The 25,143-nt window shown below is 41.6% G+C and overlaps 1 protein-coding gene and 1 long non-coding RNA gene across 2 annotated transcripts in view; one reads left to right on the top strand and one right to left on the bottom strand.

Moving 5' to 3' along the window:
- Window positions 1-24,300, top strand: part of HIBCH (3-hydroxyisobutyryl-CoA hydrolase) — a 93,495-nt gene extending 69,195 nt beyond the window's left edge. The window contains exons 12-14 of the mRNA XM_039493714.1: window positions 15,126-15,245; window positions 16,358-16,391; window positions 21,048-24,300. Coding sequence (XP_039349648.1) covers window positions 15,126-15,245; window positions 16,358-16,391; window positions 21,048-21,163 — 270 coding nt within the window. The 3' untranslated portion in view covers window positions 21,164-24,300. The remainder of the gene's footprint in view (window positions 1-15,125; window positions 15,246-16,357; window positions 16,392-21,047) is intronic.
- On the bottom strand, window positions 1,301-10,563 carry LOC120374300. Its single transcript, XR_005585993.1, has 5 exons — window positions 10,379-10,563; window positions 9,357-9,446; window positions 3,193-3,564; window positions 2,689-2,864; window positions 1,301-2,592 (listed from the first exon to the last, which is right to left on the bottom strand). It is a non-coding gene; the product is annotated as an uncharacterized LOC120374300 (long non-coding RNA).
- Window positions 24,301-25,143: the final 843 nt, after the last annotated feature.

Raw genomic sequence — 25,143 nt, forward strand, 5'->3', positions numbered from 1 at the left:
CAGTATTTAAAAGAAAAAGTTTAATCTATTTTACTACACAACATTAAACAAAAGGGGAAACTTAATATTTCACTTTTATGTGGCTCCTATCAAGGAGGATTGTTGGTCTAATGGTTAGGGCAGTAGCTGGGACTCAGGAGATGGGGGTTCAGTTCCCTGCTGCACCACAGACTTCCTGTCTCCCTAGGCCTCATTTCCCCATCTGTAAAATGAGGAACATAATAGATTTTCCCCTATCTCTCAGGGATGTTGTGAGGAGAACTACAGTAAAGATTATGAGGCGCTCAGATACTATGGTGGTGGGGCTATATAAAATAGATATCTAAAATAGATCAACCCACTCAGTTGTATTTATAATCTGTTGAACTGCAATAGGATATTTTAAACCCCTTTTACAATATCATTGTAGAACTATGTTTAACTTGATGATAAAATTAACTTTTATGGAGGCTGACAGACCATCAAGGATTATTTAACCATGGCTTTTTCTAAGTGTATAGTTATGGCACTATAAAATAATGAAATCTAGTGGAATTGTTTGATAGAGAACATAGTGTATTAAGGACGTTACAACATTTTCTGTGTTCAAAATACAGTTCACATTATAAAGACTAGAAGTGCTTTCTTATTGGCATATAGTCACTATCCAGGCCCTATATATTCCACGATCCCATAACTACCAGATTTGCTGCAGAATTCACCCCCTTGCTGCACAATCTGACCTATTTAAAACCAAAATGTAAGTTCTCAGTCCTTATGGTTGTGGAGATTACATGTGTTTCACATTTTTGAAGTTAACTGATACAGCATCAGCTGTCTTCAAAAAGAGCCTATGTATGAGTAAACAAAGACCCTGTGCCTTTAAATAGAAATTTTCCCTCTGTTTCTTCAATTTGTTTATGCATTTAATAGCACTTGATATATAGTAGATGATACTGTTTCCCCTCTATGATTGGTTAATGGCTGATTCTTGTTCCTCGGGCTTGATACACTAGTTATGGGGTGATGGTCTATAGCCTGTGTTATACAGCAGTTCAGAGTAGGTGATTATGATGGTCCCTTCTGGCCTTGAAACCTATGAATCCTGCAAATACTTTATAAGATTTAGTGTTTATTACTGTGAATAATCCCTTTATTTCAATTGGATTACAGTAGAAACCCTATGCCCACTAGTAAGTGTCCAGAGGATCAGGGCCTTTGTTTCCCCTTTTGCTTTTGTCAGTTTTTCACACAGCCACAGGAACAACATACATTTTTAACAATAGGAAAATGATTATAAGACCCCAAGCATTCCCTGAATAATAATACCTGAAACTACTTTTAACCTTTTTTGGGGGGTTAAATTGACTAGATTTCCAATTGTGGTGTCACTTTAACTGCAAAATTCAAAGATGTAAGAGAATTATAGTATAAACATTATTTGTTGCAAAAGGAAGAATGATGAGATGATTCACAAAAAACATTAATTTAATACTTTTGAAAAACATTCCTGATGTTTAGAAGTTCCTGGCTGTAGACTGAATCCAGTGTAAATTATCTGAACCCATTTTGAATTCAACTAACTAGTGTGCTGCTTAGATGTTTAAGGAGGCATCCCATGCATTCTGCCATTTATTTTCCACTGCTATGGGTTTACATATAGTTAGTTACCCATTTTTTTTTTTAACTGAAATATGTGATCGCCTCTGTTTTAGACTAACTCCAGTATGAAAGCCTCTTGTTAACATGACTGGCCTTGGAGCTTCTGAGGTTACAGGCAGTAGAGTCCAGTGTCACTCCTGGGTCAGAAATAAAAGATTTTGAAAGACTGAATAGCTCAGGGAATTGGTAATAAGATATAGAGTCATTCAAATCCAGCCCAGGGAAATTATGAACAAAACAAAGTCATTAACATCTGATGGCTATTTGGTGGCCTGCGTGAAATGAGTCAATTTCTAAGTTATTATAGACATCTTACAAAAATACCATTGCTGTTGCCATTAACTGGTACCTTAACTGGCAGGTTTAACTCAGAGGCCAAGGATTGAACGTGCATTTGATCATTTTTTCTCAAGAAGGGTTATATCTCTAGGTCAGAATGGTGGCACAGTGGTGATGTATTGTGGAGAAAATTATGTTGCCACTACCATGTTGTTGAAGAACAGAAAGCTTGTCTACAGGGTTAAGCGGCGAAAGGTTTTAGAGTGAAATTGTTACCAACAGCAATAGCCGCCTCTAGTTTACTTGATATATTAATTACTTTTGGCAAATTGAATCCCATTTGTATGTAATCTTTTTACGCTGGTGCCCCCTCTTGGCTGCTTGTTATAGGGAGTGTCCTGATATTTGGGTGGTTGTCCCACATCCTGACCAAAGATCGGTCAGGACACAATTTGTCCGGATATTTCACTCTGCCGGCAGCACTGTTTTTTTGTTGTTGTTGTTTTTCTTGCTCTGCCGGCAGCACATTTTTTTTTTCTTCTCCTTGCTCCGCTGGCTCCTCCCTTCCCCCTGATATTTTCTTCATCTCATCTGGTCACCCTAGCTTGTTAATGAGTTCTGTGAAAACTTTAAAGTTTCAATAATTGTTGTTTTCCTTCCTCCTTTAAAATACTGGAAGTGGGACAGTGAGAAACCATACTTTAAAAACAAAAACTAAGACAGCAATCACATCTCAATATACATTCACAGCAATTCAGCCATAGTTACCTGGTAACCAGTAAAAGGCAGGTTAGAAAGGTAAGACGAGCCAAACAAAAGGAAGAACAACAGACATGTCAGCTGCTGGGACAGTGGTTGGAAAGCTGATGCAATGATGCATTCTCCTGAGCTGGCTTCTCAAAATTCCTACTTCATTTCTAGTCTGCAGAAATGATTCTCAGTCCCTTATTAAAAAAAATATTCAGGTATTAGCTTTAGAAGATGTTCATTTACATTTTGCTTGTTAAAAGCACACACACTTAAATACCAGGCAATATCATAACCCCAGTATTCTGGCCAGATTCCAGTTTGGGTAATCAGTTCTGCATAGCTCAGATTGCCTTTTAGTGTCATTAGGATATGCTACTCTTTCACTTCCTGACCTAAACTCTTATGTCTAGTGTTGTGAACCATATGTTGGGCTGTACAGATGATATAAAATAGAGCCTTGTGTTGCAAGCACTTATGCACATGGGTAACTTTACTTGTGTTAAGTGTTTGCAGAACTGCTACCTGTGGAAAGGTGGAGTCACTGCTGGTGTGCTCCCCTCTTGGCTGCGTGTGGTGTAGCCGCTCTTTCCGCTGTAGCCTGGTGTGCCTCCTGCCGATGTTCAGTCTGGGCCTGTGCGGGTCTCTCTTCTCATGACTTGGCCCTCCAGCCAGGTCACATTATAGTTCCACCCCTTCCAGGGTAACAAAGTCTAGCAACTTTTCATCAGGTTTTCAGCCCTTGACCCTGGGTCCCAGGGTCCTTACATCTTCTTGTCCCCAGGGCTTTCACGAGTCCTCATCCCCTTATACAAGGAGGAAGTTCACTCCACCTTCACTGGTGACTGGTAGGGGAATGTAGGCCCTCCCACTTCTCTGGGTGTCAGCCCAGGGACCCTATAGTGAAAAGACAAGGTTTATCTATTCAAACCCATCCTGTGCTACCTTCCCTGAAGGTCTTCCTACCTCAGCCTGTCAACAGGCCTTTCCTACAGCTCCTTCTTGGGCCCACTGTGTACCTGTATTTTTCTCAGACTCTCAGAGTATGTCTACACTGCAATTAGATACCCAGTGCTGGCCTGTGCCAGCTGACTTGGGCTCGCAGGGCTTGGACGGTAAGGTTATTTAACTGCAGTGTAGACTTCCAGGCTCAGGCTGGAGCCCAGGCTCTCGGACCTGGGGTGGGGGGTCCTAGAGCTCAGGCTGCAGCCTGAGCCCAGAAGTCTACACTGCAATTAAACAGCCCTGCTGCAGCCCAAGCTCAAGTCAGCTGGCGTGGGAAGGCGCTGTAAGAAAGGCCTGTTGACAGGCTGAGGTAGCCACGGGTGTCTAATTTCAGTGTAGATATACCCTCAGAGGTTTCATACTTCATAACTTACAGGATTCTTCCCTGGAGATCTCCAACAAGTCCCAAACTAAAAGTACAAACTTAAACCACTTCCACCCTACCCAGGCTTGAATGCGAGTCCTTCTGGAGGCTTCTCAGATACTCTGCTTCTTACTTCTATCAAACCATTCCCACAGTGCAGGAGCTCCCAGCCTCATCTTTTCTGGGTCTATCACTAGCTGACCATTCTGTCTTTTTAAGGAAACTTGACTCCTTTCCAGGTGAGCCTTCTAACCAACCTTCTTAACACCTGTTCAAGTGCCAACAGGTAGGTTAATTGAGTTCTGAAGCTCTCATTAAGCCTCTTAGTGCCAGTGTGGGATAGATACCCTATCACAGTACCATAGTTTGTAAAATGCTTTGGAATTCTTTAGGTGAAAGGACTACATAAGTGTCAGTCATTTTCATCTTCGCTATTCAGAAATTTTGACTCTATACAGTACATGGTTTTGTTAAATACTACAGAACAGCATAGTTATTTAATTGAAAATTTGTGCCTAAAAGACATTTAATCATTATGACTCTTATGCTTACTGGATCTAAATTGGTAGCTCAAACTTATTTCTCTTTTAGGCTGGAAATTGGCTCAAGTGGTCTTCAAAAATAGTCAAAAAAGCTGAAACCTTATATTCAGGATATGAACACAGGGTAACATCTAGTGAGATAAGGCAGTGTTCCTGGTACAAAGAGCAGTATAGTTTATAAGAGCTGTATAATATTTCATAATAATTTAATAATGTGATTGTTGACCTAAACTGTATGTATTTTTTAAAAGGTGCAAAACCAGGTTTGACGTTTTTTAGTAAAAAAAAAAATCTGTATTAAGTTTAGCAGATATTTCTGTGCTTAAGTTGTGTAATTAATGTTTTTACAAAAAACTCAGCTGAAGACAGCAGACAAGTCAGGAAAGCATAGCTGATTATAGTTATTTGTGTGTGAAAATCAGTCTCTCTCTCCCTCTCCCTCTCCCTCCACCATAGCTGATCCAGTCTGGATCAGAATTGTTGAAGTAGTTTACAGTAGGTGCAAATGCATAGACCAAAAACCTGCTGGGCATTAACTTACAGGAGAGTTTACATAATCTAAATAGGGAGTATATGATGGTGTGATCTAAAAGGTTTACTAGCCTGAATTTAGGATGACCACATTACTTATGAGTGAGTTACGACGGTCATCCCAAATGACTGTTGATGAAACCTTTACATCACCCTACCTCATCATATTAAGTATTCTGTATGTGCTACATGTTATAGGAAACTTTTTTCAAGTGTTTTAGGCAATTATAAAAATATCTATTGACACAGCTTTTTGTATCACTCCACCTGTATATCTGCATGCCTTAATTGACTTCAGTGGGTATTGGATTAGGCCCCAAGTAACTAATTTTACAAGGTATAGAGGGAGCCATAAAAATCTCCTAACCCAGAATAGCATTTTTATATATTAGAAGCAGAAAAGTGAAGAGGACACTGGGCATGGGGGCCAGATGTTTGGCTCCTTCTCTGGTAGTTTTGCCCAGCTGGCCAAGGGCCATTCCAGTTCCCTGGGTGCACTTCTGTTGCCCTGGCCATGCCTTAGTCGGGGCTCAGAAGGGGTGGCATACGCCCAGCTAAGTTGGCCCTACACCACCTAGACGGTTCCCCAAGCTGGCGGCAGCCCCAGGAACCTGGTTAAGCCAGCTTGGAGGTTGTCTTTCTCTAAGGGGGCAAAGCATGAGTCAGAATCTGACCTAATGATATCCCTTTCTTCTGGAATTCCTTCTCTTTCCTTTATCCTTCTTTAGCTTCTAGAATTAGTTGTCCTCTGCCTTTTTCAATATTAAATTTCACTTCAGACTATTTTTTCCTTCTCCTTTTTTTTCCCCTGTCTCCTTTTCTTTCCCTAATGTTCCTTACCTCCCCTGGGTTTTTTTCTCCATGTTCTTCCATCCTTTCTCTTTCTTTCCTGCTCTGTCCCTTGCAACCTCCCCCTCGATACTTGTAGACACTTACATGTCTCTTCATCTGCCTGCACCATTCACTCATTCTGCCACTGAAACACTGATAGTCACCCCCTGCCTCAGCCACTGTTACACGCACACCTCTCAACACACGTTTGCACCCACCCACCCAACCCACACAGACGGCCATGCATCCACCACTTGTCCTTTTGACTACACACAAACCATGCACCATGCACTCACAAGGTTTGCGTCTGCATTTGGGGGGTAGGGTGATGGGTATGAAATTATCAGTACATTTATTTGTCTTGACGCTTAACAGTAGTGGTTACGTTTCTGCACGTGTGCATGCTCTGTCCTTCCCCCTCCCTTCCATGGCTTCCTCTTACACTGCTTCCAGGTCAGTACTCCCCCTCCCCTCTCCTGGATTGTTATAGGCACCCACTTACCTACCTTCTGGCACTTTGCGTTTCCTCCTTCTCCAGGCACTGGCTGCGGAGTGGAGCAGTTAAGGACCTAGAACAGGAAGCCATTCTGCCCACTTGCAGTGCCCTTCTGCAGGGTGGAAAAAGGAGGTGCAGCCTCAGCACCACCAATTCTTTCTCCCCTGCAGCCTGTGACTGCTGAATAGGTGGGAGAAGGAGCATTGACAGATGGACAGACAGGGCAGAGTTCAAGGAGGAAGAGCAGCACAGGAGAGGAAGAGGAGCAGCAGAACCTTTAAGCTGTTCTATCCTTTTAAAATGAAAGCTTTCCTCCTTGACAAAGATTCTCATAGACTTTAAGGCCAGAAGGGACCATCATGATAGTCTGGTCTGACAACCTTGCACATCACAGGCCACAGAACTTCACCCACTCATTCCTACAATAGGCCCCATAACCTCTGGCTGAGAATCCACTATTTACTGTAGTTCAAATCAATATGTGACCCATGGTCCATGTTGCACAGGAAGGTGAAACCCCCCCAGTGACTCTGCCACTTTGCCGTATTTGTGGTTGGGATAGATTTCTCCCCCAGGTCAATAGGTTAGACACTGAGCACATGGGCGAGACCCAGCAGCCAGACACCTGGGAAAGAATTCTCTGCAGTAACTCAGAACCCTCCCCTCTAGTGTCCAATTTCCAGGCCATTGGAGAGATTTGCTAATAGCAGGCTATATGCAATTCTAGACAACCTCATCATAACATCCCCTTCATAAAACCTATCAAGCTCAGTCTTGAAACCACTGCTCCCCTTGGAAGGCTGTTTCAGAGCTTCACTCCCTTGATTGTTAGAAATCTTAGTTTAATTTGAAGCCTAAACTTGTTGATGGCTAGTTTATATGCATTTATTCTTGTGCCAGCATTGTCTAACTGTCCCTTTGAAACACGACTAGCTCAAAGCACATTAATGAATTGCTAACATGCATCAGCAGGGTGCACACAGACAGTTAGATGCAGAAGGCTAACACAGGTAGATTCACACTCCAATTTGCCATCATCTAATAGTTCTTGTAAACAAGCTTTGAGAGATGGGTTTTTTAGACTAACCTTTGGTTGATAGATTTCTTATATAGGAAGAGTCAGGAGGATTGGCTAAAGGTCTGTAAATTGTTTTAGTGGGCAAAATCCTGGACCCCTTGAATTCAGTAGTAATCTCACCACTGAGTTCAATAGGGCCAGAATTTCACCCCAAATACTGAGATTCTGATACACTGCATGAAATCCTGGTCCTATTGAAGACCATGGGGCTTTGCCATCTGTTTGAGTAGGACCAGGATTTCACCGCTAGTGTCTAGATACTATAGTGGCATATTACAGATAGCTTAGATAAACTTTAATTTGTTCAGTGTATACAGGAATAAATACAAATTTTGTGTTTGTGTTGTTTGTATATTGGTAAATTAAAGTGGTAAATAAGGAAGAGGACGGGTCAGTGCTACAGAGTAACCTGGATCACTTTAAGCTGGAGACAAGCCAACAAAATGCATTTTAATACAGCCAAATGTAAATGTACATCTAGGAGCAAAGAATGTAGGCCGTATTTACAGGATGAGTGACTATCTTGGGAAACAGTGACTCTGAAAAAGATTTGGAGGTCATGGTGGATAGTCAGCTGAATGTGACCTCTGAGCACAATGTTATGGCTACCTGCCTGCAGGGTGAGGAGGAAGAGCAGCAGCCCCAGCACCACCACCTTCTCTTTCCAGCCTGCCCCTGTGACTGCTGGGATAGGGAAGGAGCATTGACAGATGGACAGACACAGCAGAGAGGAAGAGAGAAAGCAGCAGGAGAGGAAGAGAGGAGGCAGAGCAGAACCTTTAAGCTGTTCTATCCTTTTAAAATGAAAGCTTTCCTCCTTGACAAAGATTCTCATAGACTTTAAGGCCAGAAGGGACCATCATGATAGTCTGGTCTGACAGATTAATGCAATCTTTGGATGCATAAACAGGGAGATCTCAAGTAGAACTACAGGTTATTTTACCGTTGTATTGGGCACTACTGGAATACTCTGTCCAGTGCTGGTGTCCACAATTCAAGAAGGATACTGAAAAATTGGAGAGGGTTCAGAGAAGAGCCAAGAGAATGATTAAAGGATTAGAAACCCTGCTTTACAGAGATAGACTCAAGGAACTCAGTCTATTAGCTTAATATAGAGAAGGCTAAAGGGTGACTTGATCACAGTCTGTAAGTACCTTCATGGAGAACAAATATTTGATAATAGTCTCTTTAATCTAGCAAACATACGATTAAAATTATTCACACATTGAAGGCCATAGAACTCCCACAAATTTTTAATGGTGGGAGTAATTAACCATTGGAACAATAAGGGTTGTGGTGGATTCTCCATCAGTGACCATTTTAAAATCAAGATTGGATGTTTTTCTAAGAGAGATGCTCTCGGAATAATTTTGGGTGAGTTCTATAGCCCGTGTTGTACAGCAGGTCAGATTATGTGATCACCGTGGTCCCTTCTGGCCTTAGAATCTATTAATGTATATAATGTATCATGGACAGGGTATGGTTATTCCATAGGCATTATTGAAAATCAAACGCAGAATATATTATTCTGGAAGTATTAGGCCTTTGATATGCAAGTTATTTTAGTGTTAATAAAGTGGAACCAATAGCACTGGCAATGATCCAGGTATACTGCAGGCAGTTGCTCTGCTGGCTGTCCAGCTCTTGCCAGTGCAATCCTGACATACAGTATTGCTGCTTTCCTGAATCAGAATATGGTCGAATGGGCACTCTTAATGAGGCCACTATGCAACTGAGCTACAATATCAAGAACTGATGACAAAACCTGAAAACTGTCAGAGCTGTCATTTGATTGTAGCTAATTGATGACATTTTTTAAAATGTCCTTCTGGACAAACTTACCTCAGCATATGAGAGAATGGTGTTGTGTTGTCACGACATTCATGAAGTGGTATTGCATTGTAGCAATACCTCACGACCAACATTGCTCCTCTAAAAGACATTTTGAAACACTTTAGTGTCCTATAAACTTGTCTTACAGGCTGTGAGACCCCTTGTCAAAATTAGGGTGATTGCTTTATTTTAAAATCAAGTTGGGAGACAAACACCAACTTGTGAAAGTTCAGAAACTTTTTGGCCTGAGGGCCACATTGGGGTTGCAAAACTGTATGGAGGGCCAGGTAGGGAAGGTTGTGCCTCCCCAAACAGCCTGGTACCTGCCACCTATCTGACCCCTCCCACTTCCAGCCCCTTGACTGCCCCCCTCAGAACCTCTGACCCATCCAACCCCTCCCTGCTCCTTGTCCCCTAACCACCCCCTCCCAGGACCCCCCCCCCAACTCCCAATCCCCTGACTGCTCTGACCCCTATCCACACCCCCACCCCTTGACAGGGCCCCCAGGACGCCACATCTATCCAACCCGCCCTGTTCCCCATCCCCTGACCCCATCCCCTGACCCCTATCCACACCCCTGCCCCCTGACAGGCCCCCCAGGCCTCCCATACTTATCCAGCCTCACACCCCATCCCGCCAACCCTCCAGAACCTCCACCCCCTACACCTGCCCCGGCTTCCGGTCCCCTGACTGCCCCCACCCCTGCCTCTTATCCAACCCCCCAGCCCCAGCTCCTTTACCATGCAGGTCAGATCAGCATGTCTGGCTGCTGCACCACCCGGCCAGAGCCAGACTCGCTGCCGCGCTGCTCACAGCCCCGCCACGCAGAGTGCTGCCCGCATGGCAGCATGACTGCGGGGAGGGGGAGAAACGCAGGGGCTGGTCTCCCTGGCCAGGAGCTCAAGGGCTGGGCAGGACAGTCCCGCAGGCCATAGTTTGCCCGCCTCTGTCCTAAACCAATAGAACAAACATAACCCACTTCTCCCCTCCTCAGACTTGACCTTTGATCCATCTCCATTCCTCAACTGACCACCATCCAGGGCTTTCTCCTTGGAAGTCCAGGTCCTGCCCCATTATCAGGGTTCACCACCAGAGCTTGCTGTATCCCACTGGCTTCTCTGTATCTCTGCTTCCTCTTCTTAGATTTTGTTACTCAGGAGAGGATTCCGGAGCCAACTCTCCCCATAAACTTCCTCTGCAACCCACCCAGTCCCTCCGCTCTCTCACACCAAACAAGGCACTGAAGTATTCTTTCCAACTCTCCCTCATCTGTGCTTCCTTTATAGTCACCACCCAGTGCCTGGCCCACCCTGCAGGTGCAGCCAGATGGGTTAACTGGCCTTTCAGACCCAGGATTGAGGCTATACGCCATCACAAGATCCTATTGGATTACAGTAACAAGCTAATAATAAAAGCAGCAAAGGAAACACGGACAGCCCTCCCCAAAACTCGAAGCTTATTGCACCTGAATGATCAGAGTTCCCATCAGCCTTTCAGATGAGCAATTTCTGATGTGCCAACAGAAAAATTCCCTTTAAATTGTTTTCCTTGACTCTGCTGGATAGGGCAGCGTTTTCCTTTTTGTTTTGTTTTTTTATCATTCTTAATTCAACCAACAGAAACCTTATGAATTCATCTCAGATTAATCGAGGTGACTGGTCTCTCTTTTAGCAACCCAGTAACGAGTGTCTCCTCTCTATTCTAAGGGGAAGTGCCACATTAGACACCAGTATTTTCCTTTTTAAGTTTAGAAATCCAGCAAAGATTATGTTTTCCTGATACAGCAGTATGGAGTTTACTACTTTAGCTATTTGGGAGGAGAAAGAGCTTGAAAAAAGTTGAATAGTTTGAAGAAAAAACCCGCCACATATGACTCATTCATACAGGCGAGAGTAACCTTGATTCCTTGAGCTCAATTAAACTTAAAATGAGTTAACAGGGGAAACCTCAGATTAATAAAACACTTTGGGTGGGATTCACAAAAGTACTTAGGCCCTACTACCCAGATTTAGGTGCTTAAGTATCAGGTTTAGACACCTCAATCCAAGTTTTGGCTCCACTGTGATCCAAAACTTCTGCCAAGCCCTGTAGATGCCTAAACTCAGTGCCTAAGTTTTTCAGAATAAAAGTTCCCTCAGCACCCATGTTTCTGCCTCTGAGCACATGCACTGTTGCCCCCCCTGTAAGTATCTGGACACCTATCTCCTGCCTAAGCCCCAGAGTGATTCACAAACCAGGAGCAGACAGGCATTTAGCCACCTGAGTTGCCTGTGGAGCCCAATCTTGTAGGGGCCTCTGAACATGCCTACCATATCAGGTCCATTCAGAATTGATGTGGGGGGCGGGTGCTGTCTCTCAACTTTTAGCCAAGTGATTAGAGCACTTGCGTGGGAAGTGAGAGACCCAGGTCAATTTCCTTCTCTTCCAGAGGAGGCTAAAAATTATAAGGTGGTGGCAGCAGCCGCACCACCACCTTCTCTGGTTGTTTTATGTGTAGTGAGGCAGGCGCCTAACTCTCTTGCTCAAACACAACTTAGGTGCCTGACTCCAGGCAGCAGGTTCCCATTTGTGGATCTCTGAGACGACATAGGCACCTCCCTGCAGCCTGAACTTCAGCAGCTCTCTGAGATCGGGGCAGGGCGGAGCGCGCACTCTTCTCGTAGGCTAGCTTAGGCAGAGCCTCACCTAGTGTGCTGGCTTTGTGGATTGCATTCTAGGGTGCCTGTCTCTCCCCATTCATTGTCTGGGGAGCCTAAGCGCCTAATTTAGCCTTGTGAATTTCAGTGTTATTCCAGTGACTTCCTAGGCACTGTGACCCTCAGTGTTGCAATGCCTAAGTTCCTTTGTACATCCCAGCTTTGTCGCCTCTTTCTCTTAATATAGTAGGTTTTTCAGTCCCAATTCCCCCTGCAGGACATAATTAACTCTTCATCTCTCTAACTAACCCTTTTGTTTCTTTCTCCCGTACGGTTGAGGGGAAAGGGTTACTTCTGTCGCCCATCTCAAACAAACAAACAAACAACCCTCTTCTTCCCAGAAAACCTGAAACTGGATGCTATGAGAAACTTTCTTAGCAGCCTATATTTTGTGACTGAAAGGGAGCAATTCTGCTATTGCAGCTGTTATTTCTGGGAGGACTCCATTCCTTACACTTACTTTCCTCACCGTACGATGATAAAGTTCTGATGATTAATGGTGTTGCAAATCCAACTTGCAGTATGTAGGACCGCTACACTGAAATAAAGATGATCCCATGAAAAATGGAATGGGTGGCAACACCCTTCATAAGATCTTATCAACATCCCATATTTCTCCCTCCTAATGCAATCTGTTCCTCTTCGATCTTGTTCCTCAGATCTGATCTTCCTCTTATACTATCAGTTCACTTATAGATACATTGGTGACTCATTTTTTTCTGCATTACACCCACCTTTTGTTCTCCTTTTTCTTTCCCTTTCCTCTATTTGCTACACGATTTATAGCAATGCTCCCTCCACCTCCAACCTCTTTGGCAGCCTCTGTGTGCATTAGCTTAGTAAACTGCTGTTTTCAAATCTTTCCTGCTTCAGTGCTTCCCTTGATCAGTGGTGCCCCACAATGCACTGTGCATATTTCACCCAGGGACACTCGTAGTGCCCAGAATTTTGAATATAACATCTGGTCTGGTCCCAGCAAAGATTTCCAGATCACACAAGAGTTGGCCACTGAGCAAAGGGGTAAAGGGCCCTATGTGGAAATGAGGCCAGGAAGAGAAAAGGAAATTAAGGGAAATTAAGGCAGCTTTATTAGGAATCACTGAACAGATCTGAAGAGCAGCAAATTGCGGTCGGGGTAGGGGAGGGAGGGAGGTAGAGGAGCTAAAGTACAAAAAAGCAGCTATGGGTCTGTGATAATTAATGGAATTATGGAAGTTATCAGATCAAGCCAGGATGTATTTTTTTCCAAACCATTTCCCGGAGCTTGACTTTCAAACCAGCGGCTGGTTACATGCAGAACTGTGAATCACTAGTTACTAGAATCTACCTTCCACAGCAGTTGAGTTAGTAGACATAAGTAAACAGACAAACAAGGGTATTACTTTCTAGGAGCTGTCATCTGGAGGGAGAGAGAATGAGAAATCAGAGCAGTGAGGAGCAGAAAATTTCTTGGTGTTAATGACTGGAAATCTGCTATTTCTGTCTGTGGGTTAAGAGCTTAATATCCTCCCTGATAATATGAATAGGTAAATCTTACCATCTGCCACTTCCCATTGTAGTAATGAACAATCTTTTATAAATCAGAGCATATTATTGTGGTATGAATGGTGTGGATCATTTATTCATGCTTACATAAAATCCTTAAGTTTTAAGATTTTAAAAAATACAGTCAACCTGTGGAACTCTTTGCCAGAATATGTTGTGAAGGCCAAGACTATAACAGGGTTCAAAAAAGAGCTAGATAAATTCATGGAGGATAGGTCCATCACTGGCTATTTGCCAGGATGAGCAGGGATGGTGTCGCTAGCCTCTGTTTGCCAGAAGCTGGGAATGGGCAACAGAATATGGATCACTTGATGATTACCTGTTCTTTTCATTCCCTCTGAAGCACCTGGCATTGGCCACTGTTGGAAGACAGGATACTGGGTTAGATGGACCTTTGGTCTGACCCAGAATGGCCGTTCTTATGTTCTTATTAATCACCTACTTGTCATCATTAAAAAATAGAACTCCTGTTTACATTCCTTTCCCCAAGGACATTTTTGGAGCTCAGTTCTAATTCCTTAACTATGTTTTTTCATTCATCTGGCACATGGTCTGTTTTTAATTGAAAGTTACTCATGAGTGATAGGCTTCTGGCAATTGTTTGTTTATTTATTTAAATTAAAAAGACACTATCATTTTTTTTTAGTGGAAGGAGTGCATACCAATTATCTGGTCTTTGCAAATAAGTATAAATAGAAATGCATTTTTTTAAATTGAAATGTTGGGCCAACTTACATATTCCCGTACTATTCTGAACATTGCACTAAACGAAACCTGAATACTGTATCCATACCTTACCTACAAGATCTTTTGTAGCTGCAGATGATGCAAATAATGATCGGTGTTTTAAAACTTTTTGTAACTTGTGCCTGTAATTCTTAAATGTGTAATAGTTCATACTGAACTGATATAAAAGGCCAAATTCTGCTCTCATGTACCCTAGTATGAATCAAGAAGTCCACTGACAAATCAAATCAGTCTAGATTTGAGCCCCAGTCCTGCAAACTACTCCTTGGGGGTGGAATGTGTGCCTGCATAGAACTCAGATTCCCGTGAGGGTCTGCCTGGGCACATCGGTCCCTGTGTGGAGTGGGTAGCCAGTTTAGTGCCCGAGCCCTGTCTTCACAGGATAGACTTCTGTTCTCCATGAAAAGAGGGGCTGTAGTACTGAGAAACAATGCACAAGAGAAAAATAAAAGATTAAGGAACAGCCACTTGGAAGCCTGCTAGAAATCAATGGTATTTCAGTGCTATTTTTATGTGCCATAGATAAAAGGTTAGGGAAGGGGGAATAAGAGAGATTTTTTGGGCAAATTAACATGATTTTGTATAGCAGCATGGCAGAGGTGGGTTTGTAAGAGTTACGTAGAGGTAGAGAGGGCAGGTAAGCTTAGGGAGGATGGAAGTGCTAGAGTATTGCCAAGTATTGTTTTGTATCATTACACCTGTAATAAAATAACCGTTTGTCTTCATTTTTGAAAACTATTTAACCAAAAATCTAAGACAGAAAAAAATGAAGTTTAATGTCTTCCACAGACAATTAATAAAATGTCACCTACATCCTTAAAAATGACTTTGAGACAGCTTCGAGAAGGAGCTTCCATGAACTTGCAAGATGTACTAACCATGGAATACCGACTGAGCCAGGCATGCATGGTAAGAAAAACGTAGAAAACATTTGCCCCTTCCAGACATCATGAGCTGGTTGCCCACTTTTGCAATTCCACACTAATTATACCAACAAATATAGCTGACAAATATATCACTGTCAGTGTCTTAGTGGCATCTTTGTTCAAAATGACAGTTTCCGTTTGTATGCCTGCTTGTGCAACTGGAAGGAAAGGTAACCAGCAAAACAAGGTTATACAAGGGACAGTGGTTTACTAAGAAAAGTATGGTGAAGCTACAGTATGGAGAATTAAATAATACGTAGTGTACAGTACTTAGCTTGGTGAAGTAGTTCTGGTGCAGCAGCAGCGTTGTCTGAATGAAACCCTGTAAGATTCCTGACAGGAAGCCTGCTCTGTTAATTTAGACACTTTTTGTCATATAAAATATTAAATGACATATACAAATACTATTTTTGAATTGATAGTTTTGTTTAAGATAGACCTTGGAAATGCGTGGCATGCCTCATTCATACTGAAAATATCGTCACTCCTTTCCTCAAATGAGTCTTGTCACGCCATTTCTAATAAAACACAATCAGGATTTGATAGAACATAATTATTAACTGAAAAGTGTGATAAGCATACACAGTACATCACAAAACAAATGAAGACAAGGGCTCTGCCTTGAGGAGTTTACAGTGTAAATACCAATCCTGTAAGCCTCATTGTGTGGAACTCCCATACAATGTCAATGAGATGTGCCATGGAAGGATGATCTGACCATAATTCAGTCAACCACAGTGCCCAGGACAGCAGTTCAAATGATAGCAGGTTTGGAGCTATGTTAGTAAGCTGGATCAGTGTAGGAAGATTTTGGATGGGAGGAGAGCACTTGGTGGATGGACTCAGAAGGTTGTTCCAAACATAGGGTGTAGCATGAAAGAAGGTGCAAAAGCCAGAATTGAGGGAAGAGACAAGGGAGCAGTTAGGGGAGAACATCCACAGGAGTGTAATAAGAGTAAGAGAACAAGACGAGAGCAGTGGAAGTGGAGTTGGGTAGAGGCTTGGGTAACATGGACTTGATGCAGAAGCAAGGAGCCCCCAGTGAAAGGGGGGTGAAATGGAATGTATTGTTTTACATGTTTCTTTGTCTTTCAGAGTGGCCATGACTTCTATGAAGGTGTTCGAGCAGGTAAGGATGCACACCAGAAAGATCACTTCAAGTTAATAGTGGGTAAAACACATTACTTTATTGCTCATTTGTAGATATAAGTAAAAGTGCAGCAGTTTGTTTGACAGTAATATCCAGTACCATCATCTTAGAGAATATGGTCAGTACATTAATTTATCCTGCTCATTGTATTCCCTCCATGCAGCCATAGATTGCCCGCTGGCCTGTTGTCATTCTGTAACACGATAGAAAAAGGCTTTCTTGTTAATGTAAAGTATTTTTAGTGTTTTATACACGTGTTCCCCTTGCACCATTAACTGCTAGCACAGCACCATGAAAACATTTGCACCAGGGCATCTGAAAGGAACAAGATATATCCAGGGTGGGCAATAATGAGCAATGAGGATGTGAAGCATGATCTACCATCACTCATGCATTCAGTTCGGTTCTGGTGTCAGCCAGAGTGCTAGGCAGTCAGACTATTTACAAAATCAAAAGGTAAAGTTAGCAACAGATACATTGGTTGTTTCAGGGTGGAAGTACACTCATTAGCACAGAAACTATTTTTGGCAAATGTCTTTTATATTATTACATAAATCTTACCATAGAAAACATTCCTGGGTACATAAACTTTTGCATTTTTTTTTTAACCATTTCTCAGTATTACATAGGCAGGAAAGGAAGCGGCAGCATATAGCGGGGCTTTTGTCTATTGGATTGATCTGGGAGTCAGACTAAGATTGTCTCCTCAGCTCTACCATTGAGTCACTATGTGACCTTGTGCAAGCCTCTCAGTCTTTGTGTCTCAGTTTCCCTATCTGTAAAATGGGACTCGGTGGTTATTTAAGAGCTGATGCACGTAGCACAGCATGAGACGCCGATGGAGATGGTTTCCTAAGGAGATTACAGTGTACAACAGCAGATCTAGTTAAGACTGAGGGACCCAGCTGAGATTTTAATTCAGAATTTAATTAATTTAAATATTATCTCCTTTTCTCTAATAATTCTTATCTACCTTTGTAAAGCAATTTAAGCTCTGTGGATGAAGGGTGTTAAATATTAACTATTAATAAAGGAACCTCAGGCATCTTACCGTATCTATCAAAGGACAAGTATGGCTTCATTGTGCTAGCTAACAAGAGAAGGAAACATGCACAATTTAAAAGATCCTGTTCCTAGAATATGTTCTAAATCTACGGGAAAATATGCACAATCACCGAGATATATCTGTCTGGAAAATGGCAGTCCTTGCTGAGAGGCCAAGAGAGAGAGTCAAGTACAAGGTCATTACAATCATCTGGGAACTGGGCAGAGACAGATTACTTGTCACACTGTTCAAGATAACCACACAGACTGCTGATTGAGAAACAAGCATCAAGGGGTAACAGCTGGGAAACTTCCATTTGCTGCATTGTATCTCTTTCTTGTGTGTTAGAGCACGATTACATGATGATTAGAATAGGCCTACGGGTAACAGAAAATATTCAAATTTCATTGTGCAATATATAATTGGCAATTTTATCAATTGCTCTTGAATCATTTTTTACCCGAAGCTGCCCCCTACTCACACTGAGTAGTACCTTACTCTGTGAATAATCTCCCTGAAATCACTAAGACCACTTGTCAGATAAGGTGCTTATTTAATGTAAGAAAGGGTGGCAGAAACTGGCCCTTAAGATGAACTGTAATTTTTATATATATATATCATTAACAGCTTGATCTTTCAAGGTGCTGAGCACCCTCAATGCCCATGAAGATGCTCAGCACCTCACAGGATCAAGCCCTACTTGAATAATATGTGGATTTAAAAGTTAGAACAATATACTTAAGTGGTTGCCATTAAAAGACAGCATTTGCCAAGTTACCACAGAGGAGTATCATAGATAACAAAGCTTTGCCCTATATGAAGAAAAAAATTCTAAGGTATTGAGTGGCACGTGTGATTAGTTGCAATAGCACAGGTAACTAGGCAGAAATATATGTGTGGAATTTTCAATGCAATGTTTAGGTCTGGCTGCAAACGGTTGTAGTGCTGCTGCTGTCCATCCTGGAGAACAGACATTCTTCTCACACAGGGCTTGTCCCTGAGAAGTGCTGAGCGCTTCTCCCAGTAAGTGGGAGCAGATGTGCAAATGCCATTAAAGCCAATGCGAGTTTCAGGTGTTAATCACCTCTTAACAGCTGTCTGTAATCAAATGCATAAGCATCTAGAGAACTTGTTCTTTGGAGGTCAGATATTTACTAGTATTAAAAGTGGAGTTCATGTTAAAACAATGTTAACTTAATAACAAGTAATGAACTTGCCTTTAATCAGCTGTGGAAGTCTCCCAACTTTCTCATCTGTTCCTCTGGTTGACAACACTTCTTCCCCCCACCCCAATATCAAGCCAGATGAAACTTTGTTTCTTGAGTCATTTTATACTATTTGAGAACATTTTAACAACCCAGATCCCGTGATTATGGAATGTTTGGTTTCCATTGAAGAAAGCAAACTGTGGCTACTTGGATAAAGATTTAGAAAGGCAAAGCCCTGGGGTCAAAAGTCTTTCAGAAATCTGGCCTATGAAACAACGCTGCTAACTGGCAATCAGCTGCAGCAACAAGCAAGGGAAGAAAAAAGTATGTTTAGGGTGAACAGGGTCAGCTGTGATATGTCAGGCAGTCCTCAGGGTTTTGAAACTAGCCTGAAAAGGAAAGTGCTAGTTTTAAGCATAAGAAAAGGAGCTTTCTGCTAGTTGTTGTCTCCTGTTTACTGGATGAAACCTATCTTGTGCACATAGCCTCCATTAGCTCCAAGAGCAAAGGCTGTAGGGAAACGAGTTCTGCAACCCTAACTCCCTAGCTGGCCAAGTCACGTTTGGTTTCAGCTGTGATTGAAGATGTCCATAAGTAACCCTGTTAAAATTCCAGCCCTGTTAAGTGTGGCCACTGAGCCTACTGCACTCCTTTCGGGTCTAACTTAACCTGCCTCCTAAAGGACAAGAGAGTGAATATATTTGCTACAGCAGCAGATCTAGGGCCTCTGGGGGTGGCACTAGCCCTCCCCTCTTCAATAAATAAAAGACTAAATGCTCAAGGTGTATAATACTTGTTAAACTACATGTCCTGAGACTTCCTGGATTGAGGTCAGGCAGGACCATTCTGATTATGTAGTTTGAGCTCCAATATAACACAGGCCATATGTGTAAATAAGAAGACTAGTTTGACTGCACAGTGGTGAAAAGGACAGGAAGTTTTCTGTGCGTCTGGCTTGAATGTTCTAGGGGCAGCCACCATGTTTCAGGAGGTGAAAACTGAACCAGCACATGCTTTGAATTTTAACAGCAGAATGATTGATTTGTTTTTCTCCCCTAGAAGCAGCAGCATAGCTGCTTCATTCAAACCTGTACAGTAGATTACCCTCTTTGCAAATTAAAATTCCTGTAGCCATAATATTGACCTTTGAGGAACAAGGTTAAAAGGCTTTCTGCCCACTATCTAATAAGTTCATGACCGGTGCTTAAAATAAGAAAGCCCAAGTTAATATGATCAGAGTAAAACTGAAGAACATCTTTTCTTTTCATGCAAATAAATTTTTTAAATTTAAATGTAGAGGGCTTTTATTTTTCAATAACGTATTTAGTCAAATCATTGAGCTACATAATCAGACCTTTAAGAGTTCACTGAAATTGTATACAGAGGAATCAAAGACCTTCTTGAAATTCCATTCAGATTTTTTTCCACACCATATGATATTGTTTATTGTTCCTTTCTGCTGGGGGCAGTCTCTTTCTGGTTATTTAAAAGTCTCTTCTACTAACATATCAGCAACAGTAATTAGCCTCTGATTAGCTCATCTCCAGCTCCACATGGAATTTAAATTTATTATTTTGCCTTCTCTTTTTTCCTAAAATCAATTTCTTCTCTTGGTCTGTTGGGAATGGATCTCTGCATCGTGTTTTCTTGTGTTATATTTTTGCGTATAGCCCATTCATTACAGAGTTTTATATACAGCGTTGGGGATATATTCCAGTATTGTGCAGAATATACATATTGCAATGGTAATTCTTCAGAGAAATTATATGTCTTCTATATCTCTCTATTAATAACTATATATAACTTTACTATTGATTTTCCTATGAGGATATCTTGCCATATTGTTTTCCCCATTATTATTATATTAGTTTATATGACATTCCCATAGGAATCTAAGCGTCTACCCTCTAGTCTTCAAAAGTGAGATGCTGCATAAGGATTTAATAATTCTTTTTTAACAGAAGCATCCTACATAGAGCCCTATAATTCCATACAACCTCCAGGAGGTGGGCTATATATGGTCGGATTGCGCAGCAGGTCTACAATAAACGAATGGTTGGAGACTTGCGTGATAATAGTATCGATCATCATGGTTTGTGAATGCTATATTGGATTGGATTGGATTGATATGGGGATTTCTGGAGCAATAAAATAGTCCCAGTGTCATACAACTCAAGGGTGTGACTCTGTTTGGTGAACATTCATAAAAGGTTAAAAAGTTAAGCTGTTACTTAAGCCAAATACACTGTACTGCATATTGATTTTACTCCTGATATATACTAAATAGAGCAACTGTATAATCTACTCTCTTGATGTGATCTGAAGCCTTTTTGATTGAGAAAATTCACTAGTAACTTCACCTCTTTCTGCTTTACCTGATAGTGCTGATTGACAAAAACCAAGTCCCAAAATGGAAGCCAGCTACCTTAGAAGAAGTAACAGATGAATTTGTGGACAACTGCTTTAAGTCATTGGGAAACAGCGATCTCAAATTATAATGAGGGTGTACAAGCCTATCAAGGGTATATTCATCTGTATAATTTTAGGATACAAAAATTAATAACGCTGCAGAGACTTTGATGGAGGTATGGTAACACTCTTGGGTCTAATCTGCTTGAGATGCATAGTCTGTAGTTTTTACTGTGTCTGTAGTACCATAAGGAGAAAACTGAATCAGGGGAATAAATTACTTCAAGAAAAAGCTTTTTACTAATTGCTATTATGTAATAAAGAACATTTGATTTTTGGAGACATCTGTTAGTCTAGTGGGGTGATGCTGAGGAGGCAGCCTGGGTCAGTGATTAGTGTATGGGACTGGGAGGCGGGAGATCTGGGTAGTCTAGGATCTACTACTGATCCACTAAATTGGTTCTGTGCCTCAGTTTCTCCTTTATAAAGTGTAGATAAAAATGTTTAACTTCATAAAGCACTCAGAGCTACAGATGAAAATGCCATGTATGTGAGTGTGCTTGGTAGTGGGTAGTATTTTCAGTAATACCAAAGTAAACAGAAGTTGCTATGCTACTGAGTTAGCATCAGGTCAGTATTATGACCTAGTATTTGATACAGCTTCATTGTTTGGAATGGAAATCCAGTTTTACAGATGAAATTGTCAGCCAACCTACTGTATGAATAATATTTTACAGAGCTGACCAGTTTTAATGGTATTTTTTAATATAATTGCCATTTACCACACTTTAGGTTATTTTTACCGTTTAATCTCTATAAAGATACCCTGCATAACAAGGCATTTACCTTGACTTGATAAATCACTGGTGAACTTTCCCTGGTTTTGTGATGACAGTTGAATTCAGTGGTGGAATAATTACCTCAAAGTGTGGTGAACATTGAGGGCCAAATTCACTGTGTCAGCAGCTGCAGCTCTGTTAACTTCAGTCATGCACGGATGAACGTGACAATGCATGATTGCAATTTAGCTGTACTGACCAATAAGTGATCATTCTGTCTCAATGTCACAGGTGTATAAGGGCCACATGCAGCCTAACAAGGAAGATCTACTGCATGGGGACAAGGGCAGGATTTGTGGAGGCTAAGGAAGGGGTGCACACCCCTAAACGGTGTATGGTTAGATCATGTGAGCAGAGGGACTAGAGAATACATTGCTACAGGGATCCTCACGTCCAGTGGTTTTCAAACTTTCTTTTGCTGACCCATAAAAAGTTTCAAATGGAGGTGTGGACCCCTTAGGCATAGTCTACAGACCCCCAGGGGTCATGGACCACAGGTTGAAAACCAATGACCTAGTCCATTCCCTCAACTAGTGGATGTGGGGAGTGTATGGGTAGGCTTAGAAGCCTACTCCAGTCCTTAGACTGAAGTATCAGCTGCAGAGTGGCTCTGCTTCTGTCCCCCATACAGGTTCTACTGAGTTCTCCCTGCTTAGCCCAGTTCCTGGGGCTGGATGCAAAGGAAGTGATACAATGTAAACTAAGTGGTAGGAAAACCAAGTCTGCTGCCAGGCCCAGTGGCTAGTGCACTTGTTGTCAACAAGAGTAGCTGGAAAAAAGCTGAAGGTAAAAATTGGAAAGACTCTAATCAAAACATTATTTAAAATGACTGAAAACTGCTGTCTGGCTGCAACATTCATGCTCCAGAGCTAGTGTGTAATTTTCACTTTCTTAATAAAAAGAAAAACTGGAGTTTATGAAGTTTCCCAGATTTAAGAGCTTGATTAGAAAGCCCGTCAGTGCTGCTAAAAGCTGCAGCTAGCTCAACTATTTCAACTTGATAATAGAAAATGAGAGCAGAGGAGAAGGAAGGGGGGAAAAAGGACCAGGGAACTTTTTTTAAATCATATAATAAAAAGCCCTCCTCAAATGTGCATTAAAGCTGCTGTTCCATCTCAGGCTTCCGCTGATGTTAATAATGCCCTGAAGTTCCACAATATAACCAGAGCCAATGGATGCAATTATATCCTTATTATGTACAATTAACATTTCCACGATTCTGTATGTCATACATGGCCACTGATCTATGTTCTCTTTGTTCAAAATGGAGACTATGTTTTTTATAGTTACTTTGACAGGTTAAACTTCAGCAACTCTTTTTCCAGTTATTTCTATGGCAGTAGACAAGGTCATCACAAATGTAAGTTTTTGACTTCTCTGAAGACTTTAGTCAAGAGGAGGAAAATGAGATGAAAGGGGAAGAGCTTTTATTCAAACAAATGTGTTCAGTAATTGGCACTGCCAAAATAAAGTAGAATGACAAAGCAGAAAGAGACCACAGAATTGTTTACAAGGTGCTCAAAGGTGTGCAGCAATTAGCCCTACACGCTACATAATTTAGGCAGCTAATTGACGTGTAATCTCTTGGTGCAAATAATTAAGGGAGAGAGCCAGAAAGTACTGGTGTCTTGACTATTCACTAATAGCTCCTCTACTCAGTGGCCTCGCCTTTAAAGTGCAGTGGTAAAATTTCAGTCCAGCTGCCAGTTAGAATAATGAGGTACATTTTGTTATTAATGGTAAAACTTTCAAAAAAAAGAACCACCAAAACTTTAAATGATTATACGCTCGGAAGTAACGAGGTAAGTTCATTTATTCAGCAAAATTGTTTGTTACATTTTGCACAAGAATAATGGAATAGTCATCTATTATGTGTTTAATAAACGAGGCCAAGATTTTGAGCTCCTTGAGGCAGGAATCATGCCTTCTCTGCTTGCAAAGTACAGAGCACACTGCTGGCATTGCAAGATTTTGTATGTATACATTAATATACTCAGAACGGGATGTAATGTGTATTTTAATCAAATAAAAACCTTACAAGCAATTAATTACAACTTAATTTTATTCAGTTAAGAAAATGTTTTCACAAAAATATTGTAAAAATATATGGTCATACTAGAGTTTGGATCCAGCTCTGTCATGCTGCTGAAATGTCAGTTTTACAAAGTTGTGCTGTAGTTATTGAACCAAAAGTAGAGCATCAAGCAAGGCAGATAACATGCATTAGCAGATACAATTGTCACTGTTTTGTGGGCAGTCACAGGGACATTGTAGAACGTACAGTATAACTAATGAAAAAGAATCCTTAAAATATTTTTCCAAAACATGTGCCTGTCACGCGAGTCCTTCAATATACAATCTCAAAGGCAAAAACTAGTTGCAACTTTTGTTGTAGAGCCACTGTTGCATCTCGATCATCAAAATTATACTACCATTAAAACCAAACTACTATTGAGTGGGTATTGTGTAATTTCATTTAAGATACTTAGGTAGAGGCCTTTATCTTTATTGTGAAGGACAGTAGCAATATCCTTACCAAAAATACTGCAAAATTCTGGGAGGTGACTTTAGAATACTGTCCTATGGTCTTAAGGACACAGGCATCATTTGCAAAGGTCAGTGTCCTACAAAACTTAAATGGCTAAAAAGTCAAATTGTTTTCCTGCTATGCAGCTATGTACACGGCTGCCCCTAGTGCTCCTGGGCCTATTTTTCATCTGCTCTGTGGTTGCCTGAAGTGCTGATGTCTTAGAAAGTGTTGTTCCTGTCAGACACGGCTAAAGTAGCACTCTGGGTTGTTTGAGAGCGCTGTGAATTGTCAGGAAGTAGGGGAGGAGAACAGGTTTGGAAGTCACAGGTAGGAGATTCAGATATGGAAAGGATTAGCAGTAGGAGACAATTTTAGTAGAGGGCCTATTGTAGGTGGTATTTGTAGGTAGAGCGTAGTTCATAGCATCGGTAAACTTAAGTATTCCGTTAGCTCTGTCTCATACACTGTTTACCTTCAGCTGGGTAATTTTCTCCTTTGATTCTTGTGCATTTAACGTGCTTTCTGATGGATGGCTGTGGGTGATGTGATTCAGCTACAAGTCTAATGCCCAGATGTCTTGTGCAGGGAAAGGTGCAATTCAGCAACAAACAAAACCAAACCACACTCCTGGCAGAGAAGCTGCTTTCAAGCTGTGTATCTACCATCCCGGCGCTGGGAAGTGCCAGACCAGCCAATACCG

This window comes from Mauremys reevesii, linkage group 11 (genome assembly GCF_016161935.1).
Source record: "Mauremys reevesii isolate NIE-2019 linkage group 11, ASM1616193v1, whole genome shotgun sequence".
Classification (NCBI taxonomy): Eukaryota; Metazoa; Chordata; order Testudines; family Geoemydidae; genus Mauremys; species Mauremys reevesii.